The sequence below is a fragment of the Rhea americana genome, unplaced genomic scaffold, assembly GCF_003343005.1.
Source record: "Rhea americana isolate MKP2758 unplaced genomic scaffold, rheAme1 scaffold_23, whole genome shotgun sequence".
In the NCBI taxonomy this organism is placed as follows: Eukaryota; Metazoa; Chordata; class Aves; order Rheiformes; family Rheidae; genus Rhea; species Rhea americana.
In genome coordinates this window covers 6564419-6577172 of record NW_028186346.1, presented here as the reverse complement: position 1 = coordinate 6577172, position 12754 = coordinate 6564419, and the positions used below count along the sequence as shown (strand labels likewise).

Genomic DNA, 12754 nt, shown 5'->3' with positions numbered 1-12754 from the left:
GGCTAAAAGTCAGCACGAGTTGTCAGTTTTCTAAAGAATAGTGCTACCCTCAGTTTCATTAGAGGCAATTTTCTGTAACATTCAAAGCAGTTAAGGGTGTTAAATCTTGGGCAATAACTTTATTGAGAGTAAAATGCACAGTTTGCCTTTATGGGAAAGAAATACCTRTTATCTAGACCCATTTCCAATATAATTCCTAGAATTATGCTATCTTCTTAAGCTCTTTAGTCAACTTGTATGAGAAATTAGCTAGTTCAATCAATCTGTGCTGATTTTAAGGAAATTCCTTTCCCTGTTCTTTGACCCATTTCTCTAGGTGGRCTGCAGTTAACTATGGTTTCTGCCTAACAGTTACACTATTTCCAGATGAAGCAGCTTACTGCACCAGTATTTGTATAATGCTAATTCTGATATTTCTACAGTGTACTGATCCTAGAACATGGTAGTTATGGTTATGCTGTATTACCCTATATATAGCCTTTGAGGAGCAACATCTTGATCTTGTAAATTAGATGGAAAGGCTGATTTCTTCAACAAGTAAAAAGTTCACAAAATTTCAGAGCAAGACACAAAATGTTCAGTTCCAAGCAGACTCAGTATGTACCATTTCCCTGGGTTCATCCATTGGTTTATTTAAGTGAAAAATGTTTGTTGCCAAAATGACAAGTGCAAGAGCTCTTTTCACTTTCATCTCTGCTTTCCTGAATGACATCATGGATTGCTTTTTCTCTGTCCTTCCAGGTGACACTGAAAATGCTGCTCCTGACTGTAGTYGTCAGCATGTACAAGAGTTTCTTCATCATAGTGGGAATGTTCTTACTGCTTCTTTGTTATGCTTTTGCTGGAGTGGTTTTATTTGGTACAGTGAAATATGGAGAGAACATTAACAGGTACAGTATGTGCTACCTCATGCAGATGTTCTTTAAAGAGCCCAAAAAATCAGATTCTGCTAGATAGAAGTTTATATTTGAGCTCATTCAGAAATTATTCATCCAGTGCTGTACCTAATTTAAGTTCAAAATAGTAAGAAAGTAGAAAATGGAAATGATCTAGATTTTTTTCTTGCCAACATTTTAATTCTGAGACAGGAAATGATATCTCTCTCTCTCTCTTTCTCTCTTTTTGTTTAAAACAGACATGCAAATTTTTCAACAGCTGGCAAAGCTATTACTGTGCTTTTCAGAATAGTTACTGGAGAAGACTGGAACAAAATTATGCATGACTGCATGGTAAATATAATACTACCAGAGATAAAGTAGATAAGGAATAGGTGAYACTCTTGCAGTGTGTTTGCAATCTCTTAGCTTAGTACAAGGAATACTGTGATTGCCCTTATCTCTTCAAGAGATAAAACATTCACTAAACTTAAGAATATGGCACAAAATTTGTAGTTCCAATCATAGACTCATAATGCGATATTCCATGGGGCTAGGCTGTTATGTTATTTTAAAAATAAAAATAAAAATAGTTTTTCCAAATCAGAAGTGCAATAAYTCACTTTTCCATTGTTATCTCTACTTTGTGGCAAGGTGATTTTTCAGATGACGTTTGTCTTTAATGGCTGTCCTGTGGCTCATTCCAAGAAAACACTAGTTTTAATGACCTCAAAATTTGTCTYAGAGTCATTTTTCTCTGTCTGGGTAAATTTCTGACTATGGTTTCAGTTGCAATGAAAATCATATTATTCTCTTTCTTTTAAAAATTAATAACTAGGGAAGCTTTTTGAAAACCACCACATTTCAGAGTCCTGAGTTGTTTCTTTGCAGTGTCATAAGTGTACAATGTGCTTTGYATGTTTTAGTGAGAGCCATGTCTAGGCATCTTTTGCCATTCCTTTCTCTGCTTTCTAATCTTTGTCTACTGAAGAATCAACAACAAACYGCCCTTAAGAATCCAAGAAAAAATCTTTCCTCCTTTTCTATGARAGGGGAACGTTCCACTAATCTGACGTTCAGCATTATTACTTAATTTTCAAGCTTTAAAAAATGTATAGTTACATTTATTGCATTGATTGTAGAGAAATAAAGAATCMTTTTCTTTGGTTGATTGACTTTRTTTTGTTTTGTTTTGAAGGTCCAGCCTCCATTTTGTACACCAGACAACAGCACCTACTGGAAAACAGACTGTGGAAATTATGCTGGTGCTCTTATGTATTTCTGTTCATTTTATGTCATCATTGCATACATCATGCTAAATTTACTTGTTGGTGAGTGAAAATATATAATAACAAAAGCATCTATCTTGGAATGTAATATATTMGATTTGAGTCTGCTATGCTCTTTAGACATGAGATTACCTTGTAGCTTCACTGTTACTTTATCATGTTTTTGATACTTCTGTGGCATGGTATATGCTAAAACTTAGGAAGTTTGARTTTGAAAGGTTTTTGAAAAAAGAGATGTGTTACATTTGTAGACTATAACTACCCTAAGGGATAATATTTTCTGAGCTTTTCTATCCTCTGGTTGACATTTTTCCAACTTCAGAGGAATTCTTCAAATARTTGATTTTAGAAGATACTAGAATAGTCATCTCACCAGCATTTAAGCTGTAGCTTTTGAGAAGTGAGATTCAAAATTCTCTTTCCCATTCAAAATTCTTGTCTCAACATTCAGCTAAGGTGATTTATTGGTGTGAGTTTGCACAACAGAATTCATATTCTGTTGAAATTCATTRTTGTTTACAAAGGTTCAACTCTTTGACTGTACCTAAATTTTGTTTTTGTGKTTTTTAGCTATCATTGTGGAGAATTTCTCGCTGTTTTACTCAACTGAAGAAGACCAACTGTTAAGTTACAATGATCTTAGACATTTTCAAATTATATGGAACATGGTTGATGACAAAAGAGAGGTAAGAAACTTGATAATGAGCACAGTTAATTCAGTAAATCTGCATTTTTCCTTGAAGAAAATGTAAGCCTAGGAAAGACGGAGCATGTTGACAGAACTCCTTGAGCCATTAGTGGTATGAGATTTTTTTTCTGTGATTTTGAACATTTCTCCAGATTCTGAAAATTCACTGAACACGATCTAACGTTGTTCATGTTCCTTCAAATGCTAGCCTGTACTATTTGCCARTGTGAAGTACACATGATAGCAAATTTGAAAACAAATATAAGTATTCATAGAATCAGTACCATAGCACCTTTCCTCCCATCTCCCAAAGAGTTATTTCTTTATCCACTGAGAGAAATTGTGWCTGTGCTGGAGGCAGAAGTCGCAGTCCTTGCTAGTGGAGGTGGAGGGCTCTACATCCAGTGTGTCCGGAACGGACAGTATCTATCTCTCAGGTGGAACACATTATGGCAAAAATAGTTCCAGTCAAGTTCATTTAACAGAGCATAATAATTAAAGAAAATGGATACTGCAGTTTTGGAGGGAAATACTTTCACTTCTARTGTTTTAACAGCAGTTCAAAGTTATTGTTATAGGAAGTACTACATGTACTAGGTTGAATCTTAGTGCAGATGATCTTTGAAAAGTTGGAGAACTAGCAATATATTCCTGTCCCAAGACGAACATCAAAGGGGACAGTTGTACAGCAGGTRATAGATCTGACTGTGAATGTTTAAACTGTAGTTTCACTTCAGCTTTTCAAAGGCAGCTATTTAGGCATATAATTCTCCTTACAAATTAATGCAAACGGGGAAGCCAAATCTCCAAAGCAATGTTGTAAATCTCCGACAAAATGAACAGTGCAGATTCTCATATCATCCAAATAAGAGCAAAGCCTTCCATGAACTGTGACTGATCTACACGTGCCAAAGAGTTAGCTACACGTCGGTATTCTTTAGTAATGCATTCCCATTGACTTAAGTGGGCTAGGATTTGATGCAGAGTCTTCAGAGAAATAGTATTTCTCTCACTGGTCTAACAGAATGCCCGAGTTGGTGGTTAGATCACAGTAATAAGTAACCAGCTATTATGCAATTTTACCCAGGGGGTAATCCCTACCTTCCGAGTGAAATTTCTGCTGAGGCTTCTGCGTGGCAGGCTGGAGGTGGACCTTGACAAGGACAAGCTCTTGTTCAAGCACATGTGCTATGAAATGGAACGGCTCCATAACGGTGGTGATGTCACTTTCCATGATGTACTGAGGTACTGTGAGATTTTCTCTGAATTTGTATAATAGTTATAGTGCCCTGTATTTTTCCGGAGGCTAAAAGGTATTTGCAAGGCTTGGGAAAAGGCAAAACTGATAGCCACAGAAGCACTGCTGTTTTAAGTGTAATACAAAAATTAGATTATCCCCTTTTCTTTTCCTGCAAAAAATATTTAAGGTGCAGAACACAGGTCCTGGGGGGTAGGCTTCAAGAAATGTTAATGTTTCTATTTGAGACAGCTTCTCTTAACCAGCAATCCCGTGTTGTTCTTGTATCCTAAACAATGCAAAGTAGTCTCCTCATATGTAGCAACTTGATAGTGAATCTGACTGGAAATAAAATAGAAGCAGGAACATTATCTAAATTTCTACACTTAAAAAAATAAACCAAAAATGTGAATGACCTAGTTRCCTACAGTTTAGGAACTCACTTACGTTGGGTACCTAAATATAAGTGATAGGATCTTCATTTGCTTTGAGCACCACAATTCCTTTCTGGAATCCTCTTACCATTTTTTAGCTACACTGCACATGCATAAATATTTTTGTGCTAAGCTTTTAAGTATTTATAAGCGTTGATTTTCTACATTAAAATGTAAGGCCATCAGCATTTAATAATCATGATATCAATGTTTCTTTCAGCATGCTTTCATATAGATCTGTTGATATCAGAAAAAGTCTTCAATTGGAAGAGCTACTTGCTAGGGAACAGCTAGAATATACCATAGAAGAGGAGGTGGCCAAACAGACCATACGCATGTGGCTGAAGAAATGTCTAAAGCGAATCAGAGCAGTAAGTCAAGTTAAAACAGGATTTAAATGGTTGCAGTAAATTGTACTGGTCAACAAAGGTGGAATGTGCTGTCGCTACGCTTAATTTACACTGAAGCCACTATAGCATCCATATGAAAAAACAGATAGCAATTGCTAAGTCAGCAGAAATTATGTTACAACTTGATTCAGAGAGCTAGAAAAATAAGCATCTTCTGAAGGCAAAAGCTGTATTCCTGTCAAAAATTTGCCTTTTCATAATATAGCCAGAAGATGTATGTGAAAAGGAATAAACTAAAAACGATGTAACTTGCTGAAATCTTATAGGCCTGATCCTGTGTAGTCACTGAATATAATCATATAATTTCCTTGCCTCCGCTGGCATGAGACATCATAATTAGGCAGATCCTATGGCTGCAGAATAGGCCATATAAGACCGTACTGTTTCCCAGAGGCTCTTCAAATGCAATTCATATCAGGAAATATCATCTGGATAAGCCAGTGCAGTAACTGTGGGCAAATGAGCTCTTAGTTTCACCAAAATCTCCAGTACAGTATGTACACGTGTCCAAGTGTGAAAATAGCAACATGCACATGCAAACTGGGAACATAAACTCATGGTGCACAGTGGCTACGTCTATGCTAGTAATTAAACAGGAGCAGCTCACTGGCTCCGCACTAGCGTGGCATCGTGCATACTTGTTATTAGTGTCATTCTTGGCACAGTTTGGCCCACGCATACTCGTACTCTCTGAGAGCATTGCCATCCTGGCACAGTTAGGGGCAAGTATGAGCAGAAACTGCTCCCGACAGGCAGCGCGGTTGCAATTGTCTTGTTCCGTGCTGGAGGAGAGGTTAGCCTTGTCATGCAAGTGCTGGCCTGCCAGTGGGCTTCAGCACTGCAGGGAATATCCCAGTCTCTTTAATTTGCTAGTATAGGCATCGGCGATGTATCTGCATTGTGCTTACTCGGTGTTTGAGATTGTCTGAAAAATTTTTGCCTTTACTCAGCATAGCTCTAATATTTGGTGATCAAAGTTTGCCCTAGATGAAATTTATATTGAGAATGTTCAGTGGAAAAAAAAAAAAGATTTGCTGTGAGAACTTTGTGGTACAAGGTCAAGACGGGAATTTGGAATGGACTTTGCAGTTGTGCTTTTCCTCTTTCCAAAAGACAGCTCTTCACAACCTTAATATAAAAAAAATAAATAAATTCTGGCTGCCTTGAACAACTTGATGGGTGATTTTGCAGTTACTCTAAGGCTGAGACCAGGTATTTTGATCTTTATAAAAGCTTACTTCTCTTATTTGAAGGTTTTCTGACTGAGATCTGTGTGCACAGGATCTGGTCTTTTCTGTTTGTAAATTAATAAAAAGAATTACTGTACAATTTGAATGCTCATTTTATCTGAAACATCAACTTTCAAGGCATATGCAGATAAATAGTTTTGTTTTGATCCCATCTGTATAATAATAATGGCAATAAATTTAATCTCAGCTCTCAATTTTGGGTTTGTTCAATTTGGTTGTTCATTTCATGATGATATTGAATTACATTATGTTAAAGTAAATATGCTATTCATTTCATTCTAATTATGTGGCTCAGATCATTTCACATTCTGTGAACCTTTTACAAAATGGATGTAATTATGGAAGTTAATATATATTTTCAAATTCTCTTGTTATTCACTAAAGAGGAAGCATGTGAAAACTACCCAGGAAAGTGAAGCCCTTCCTAAGTACTGTTTATTTTAATTTAGAAGCATATTAGATTGTAAGATCATAATGGTAGTAGGTTTGTTTTTCTATTTGTACTATAAATTCATAGATATTCCTAAGGTTTCCACTACCGCTTTATTCAGTCTCATTTATTCAGCTTCTTCTGAAGGCCATGAAAACAATCAGAAGTTTTTCATTGCTTTCATGTTGATTCTTAGTGAATCTCTGTCAATCTCCTTGTTTCTGCATCCATCTATGATCTCTTTACTCACAAATTCAGTGATTTATCTATTTTTAAACTCTAGTTTGTTATGAGGAACCTGACTTCCACTTTATGTAGTTTATAAGTATGACTCTTCAGTTCCTACATAAAGGCTAGCCATACAGCAGAAGTCATGTTATTTAAATAGTGGCCATCTGATATATGGAGCTTTATCAGTGCACCTGGAATCCACATCTGGCACTTACTATTTGGTTAAATATTTAGAAGACTTTAAAAGAGTCAAACATTGAGATACACAAATAAGAATGACTTATTTATTTATTGTCACATCAATATTGCACCTTGATAGAAACAACAGCAGTCATGCAGCATTATCCATAGTCTACGAGAGAGTCAACAGCAAGAGTTGAGCCGATTTCTGAATCCCCCCAGCATTGAGACAACACAGCCAAGTGAAGAAGTGAATGCTATTAATCAGGATAACAGTGCACAGCCAGAGGTATGTCCTACAAAAACTGTTGGGGATGTTAACCAGAAGACTAGCACTACTTAGAGCAAGTTTTAAAAACTTACATGTTTCCTGTTTGTGTTTGTAAATGTCTTTTTCATTGGAAAAGTTGAAAGCAATGTTTTGTTCAGTCTTTACATTCAGGTTTAAAGGCAAGATGGTCAAATATAGTTATTCTTCAGCTTAGTTTGCTGCCTTGCCAGCATTATAAAGGGTAAACTCACCTGTATGATTTCAGCAGCACTAACTTCCAGCTCTAAAATGAGTTATGCGYAGGCTCTGGGATTTGAATTTTTGCTGCTCAAGAATTTTGGAGTAGCCTGTACAATGTGAATGACAACATTGGGCATACTGGGTCCTGTCACTAGGAGATCAGGGTTTTTCCAGAGCAGGAAATCTCGGTACAGCATAAGCACTCCACTGCAGAAGGCTGGGAACAATTTTGTATCCTTCCATGGGATTGTGTAGTGGAATGGAAGGCAAATAATCTTTCTTTTCTTGTTAGTTTTAGACTTTTGAGATAGTAAAGAACAATATCCATGCTGCCTCAAGAAAGGGCAATGTATTTCATTTGTGTTTGTGTATGAAGCTTGGAAATAGATTAGAAAGGTTAGATAACCCTTCTAAGAGTGGTCAGACCATGCAATGGGGAACTATAATTGAGATTCTTTTTTCTCTATTCAGACAAGTAGCCAACAGCAACTCCTTAGTCCAACCCTTTCTGACAGAGGCGGATATCGACAAGACTCTGCAGATGCTGGGAAACCTCAACGGAAATTTGGACAATGGCGYTTGCCATCAGGTAAGTGAAGAATGTGTAGCAGTAATGCCAAATCAGTGCTGTACACAACAAGGCCTTTACAAAGCTTTATGCATTAGCAACATAGACAYACAGTGGAGCAAGAATTAAGGGAGAGGCTCCCAGATTCATGGTGCTACCTCCTGCCTGCTGCTTGCAACCACATCAGTGTTTCTCTACACTTACACACACTGAAATACAGCAGTCACTCCCCTCCCTCCCACATCTGAAAGTCTGGAAGATGTGCTCAAGCATTGCCACATACAATTTTTTATTTGTCATCCATTTACTTGGGAGCTTTGGGTTGGGGGCTGTATCTTCCCATATGTTTGGATAGCATCTGGTGCATTTAGAGTTCACTTTCATCTCATAAAGCACAGTGAAAGTAAATTAAGTTTCTCCTAACAGCAGTAGTAACATGAGTGCCGTGTCTTGCCTAGCTCTACCAGGTGTGCAATGTATATCTTACACCACAATACATTTTTATATCTTAGTTCAGCCATGACTTGGCAGAGTATATAATCAATTTCCTCTTTATTTTCCAGGATACATCCTCAAGTTATCCTAGTAACTACAGCCCACTAGAAAATAAAGGCTAAACTGTGCCGTATGGGAGGATGCTTATTGGAGAGAGGGAGGGAAGGAGGAAGTGCACAGCAAAATTTGAAACCTCATTCAGGCTTTATCTCAGGAGCACTTTCCCAGCCTTAAAATTTTTCCTTTAAAGAGTACATTTGCCTCTGCTGCCTSCCATATCTCCTGAGCAGCATATTTGGAAAGGGTCCATGGGTGTGTACGTCAATTTGCTTTCAGCTTTCATCAGTCCTAATCTTTCTGTTGGCTGCTAGACATGAGTGTAGTGTTACTGTTCTGAGGGAGGGTGCTGCCTTTAAAGATTGTCACTGTTCAGACTCTAATCATATATAGGTGGAAGTGGAAGGCATAGTCATGCTGTGAGTGTCTTTATAGTTTTAGTTTATATATCTAGTGTATATATATATATGTAGATATACTATATATATACACTATATATAGCATATCTRTACATATATATACTAGATATATATCTGTATATCTAGTTTTTGATTAGAGTACTTGTCCAAGAAATGGGACAGCTTATTAGGTAGGTTTCAATTGACATCTTTCAGCTGAGTGTCACTAAGCAGGAAAGAAAGTCAAAATTTGTTGGGCCAGGGGAAAGAGTACGAAAGGGARTGTATTACTGTAGACAACTGGGTAGGCTTTTCAAATGGGACTGAGCAGTAGAGGGTTTCCTTTCCTAGAATTGATCTTGGCTGCTTGAATCCTGAAAGGTCATTGCTGCACAACTTCAGAGGGGTGCCTCCCTGTCTGAGGTCCAGTCCACAGACGATGAGTACTCGCCCCCAATCCTACAAAGTCATGTATTTAAGATAACAAATAGCCTCATTAGTATCGATTGTATTTTTCATATAATTACATATGAGTTTTAGTACTTTCCTAAACACCAGCATCTTGTACTGACTTGCACCATTAGGCCATAGTCAAATGTCACTTTATGGATCTAGCTGCCACCGTCAAATGCTCTTTTCCCTCCTTGTTTGTGGAACTTACCACTTTTACTATTTCCAGCAGATCAGCTTGTGTACTTACTGCCTGAAATGTTTAGGTTACAATTAGCCAGCTAAGGAAAGACCTACTGCATCAGCTATCCTGATAGAAGGAAATTAGGCACTGCTCAATTGAACTGCTCTGCTAGTAGATTAGGGGGAGCAGGGATGAACAATAAGGTTGGATAGAGCCTTACAGTTTCTGCACTAAATCAGTTTAAAGCTRTCACTGTCCAGCTAGCTCTACCTGAATGTTCAAGCTAAAATGTTCAAGAAGAAGACCTACTCTAATACAGAACTTTCTGTTTAATTTTGTAGCCCCCAAACCAATAAGCCATTCAGTGTCTTCAGTCAACCTGCGCTTTGGTGGACGTTCAACTATGAAATCTGTTGTATGCAAGATGAATCCCATGTCTGATGCTGCTTCTTGTGGATCAGAAGTCAAGAAGTGGTGGACAAGGCAATTAACTGTGGAGAGTGATGAGAGTGGAGAGGACCTTCTTGATATCTGAGAAAAATTTAAGTCATATTGCAACAACARCCACTTCAATACAACCTAATTTTCTATGTTTAGAATTGAACATACTGATGCTATGTGGTATATGATTTATTTAAAATCAATGTCATAGGATTTTCAAGTGCTTATCCTTCTGCCATATGAAGAATAACACACACCTGTATGTTAGATTTCATCTCTATAAATATTAACTGTACTTTAAGAAACTTGTATAAAATAGCAGTCCTAATAAAGCCAGAGAGACTATATTGCCTTTAGCAGAGACAGARCTTTGAAAGATTTCACACATTTTGATATACACATCTCTGATGTTTTTCATCTTGTACTGTACTTGAAAGTGGCAACATTTTACAATTTAGAGGCAATTATTTCTTCTTTTTGTGTTTTCCCTCAGTTCTTATTTAGTAACATTTCTTTAGAAAGAGTTTATTATTCACAAATGACCTGAAGAGGTCAGCACTGACTTCATGTTCAAGGGAAGTATTTTTACAAAATACAGATTCTGAATTATAAACCTAAGCTTTTTCTGGACATTTTTTTAAAATATGCAAGATACAGGATAACTCATTTAAAAATCAGAAGATGAAGGATTGGCTTTTAAAATGTAAATATCTTTGGGCTTTGGTTAATTATGCAAAGTGCTTGATTTTCATACAGAAAACAGAAAAAAAAGGACAAAGGACATGAAAACTGTGCATTTACACATCCAGCAAAAGACCTCCACATGAAAAATACGGTTTGTGCTTCATTATCACATTACGTTGTTCATTTGCTAATTACATATATGTATGCTGCCATTCTCCTGTTAATTACATCCCATTTCCATGTGTGATTGTGAGATAACTCTGATCTTGTCTATGTGATAAAAATTAGCATGTTGGGGGTTCTCACTGCAGAGTAGTATTGTAAGACTTTTAAAACACAGTTCAGTTTTTCTCAGATAGAAGCAAATTTTACTTATCCGTGTTACTATTCATGCTCTAGTCTTGCAAAGCTAAAGCATGATGCTGTACTGTGGTTAAGTATCTTTATTCCTTCTATCCAGGTACATTATACTTTAACGTATGCTGATATTCTTTTATTTTATGAAGCACCAGTAATGCTACATTATCTACAGTGAAAAAGCAGCTGTCCCGTTCATAAAAATTCTTTACAGTGGAAGGCCAGTGCTATGCAGACACAGAAGTGGGGAAGAAAAGCAGCAAAAAGCAGGAGAGAAAAAACTAACATTTTGTTAGTTTCAAAATTTAAGACTATCTAAATATGTGAGCTAAGGATTTGCCTTTCCCTCAGGGAAACACTACGAGGTTGTAGATTTTGTAGCTAGGCCCCCAACCRGCTTTTGTAGCATAGCTGGGACCTTTCCATTACCATTGTTTCCTATGGAAATGATAGGTTGCTCTAACATGCCCTGATGTGAGATCTTGTGAGAGGCTCACAGTTAATGTACATCACCACTTAAAGTATGTATCCTCTAAAGAGCTGACAAAAAGCCAGTGCTTCACAATGTTTTCTGGCCAAAATATTAATGTGGAATGGTCAGAATACAGCATTGTTTTCACAGATGCCTTCACCATAAATGCAAAATTAGTTTTGGCCATAAAATACAGTTTTCTTGGCATCTATCAATGTTTTATTCTGTGTGTATTGTTAAACATGTTTTAGATTTTTTTTCAAAACAGTAATATCAAACACATCTGTATTTGATGGTTTCATTATGTCTTTTTTTGGTATATTTAAGTTTAAAATTGGTCAACTCTAAATTACGACCTATGTAATGGAATGTGTGCGTTCTCTTGTTTACTTGGCTAGATTATAAACCATCAACAAAACTTCATATGCAAACCCAGTATTTTGTGTTCTGTTTTGTGTTAGTTTAAGTTCAGCTTTTGTATATATGACAATAAGATAAATATTGGATTTATAAAAGATAGTATATTTGAATTTCAATAATATATTGAACTGCAGATCTTTCTGAACCATTCTTGCTGCAAATCTTCTTTTTAAAAAATCTGGCAAACATTTTCCTTGCCTTACAGTACTCTGTCAATAAAAGTGAGTTGCTTTAAGCAATATTCATCCTTCTGGTTTTCATTCTAGCTGCATTCGCTATATCCAGCTCATCTGTGATAATGCTGCATAGTGACTGGCTGTGTGGTTTGTAGATGATTATTTAAAGCAGTGCTTTCTAAAGCTTTTAATTGGAGGGCCTCAGATATTTTTGGAGAGAAGTTCAGCAACCAAACTTATCAGTAGTGTCACAGGGATTCTTACTCAGAAGATGAGACTAAATAGGAGTGTTCGTTTATTTAATTTTATTTTACCCCATTTCTCCACTTGAGAGCCTGCATGTGAATGTGTGTATGCGTGTGTGTGTACTAGAGGTAAGTGTGGTGGGGGAAGATTGTGATAGTTTCCATAAACTGCCTTCTAATACCTTGCAAAACATGGGGGATGAATAGCTTAGCATTGCTTTCTTGAGAACCCACTTGCAGGGTAAATTGTTTGATCCAGGAATCCCCCGTGA

The 12754-nt window shown here is 36.8% G+C and overlaps 1 protein-coding gene across 3 annotated transcripts in view; it reads left to right on the top strand.

The window, feature by feature from the left end:
- The window catches only part of NALCN (sodium leak channel, non-selective), a 233946-nt gene extending 221646 nt beyond the window's left edge, over positions 1-12300 (top strand). For 2 of the 3 annotated variants that reach the window (XM_085306004.1, XM_085306003.1), the window contains exons 35-43: positions 742-890; positions 1136-1229; positions 2074-2206; positions 2735-2850; positions 3940-4097; positions 4744-4894; positions 7164-7313; positions 8007-8124; positions 10029-12300. In XM_085306004.1, coding sequence (XP_085162130.1) covers positions 742-890; positions 1136-1229; positions 2074-2206; positions 2735-2850; positions 3940-4097; positions 4744-4894; positions 7164-7313; positions 8007-8124; positions 10029-10222 — 1263 coding nt within the window. In that variant the 3' untranslated portion in view covers positions 10223-12300. Of the gene's footprint in view, positions 1-741; positions 891-1135; positions 1230-2073; positions 2207-2734; positions 2851-3939; positions 4098-4743; positions 4895-7163; positions 7314-8006; positions 8125-10028 lie in introns of those variants that run through there. The other variant, XM_085306005.1, reaches the window with a different exon arrangement.
- Positions 12301-12754: the final 454 nt, after the last annotated feature.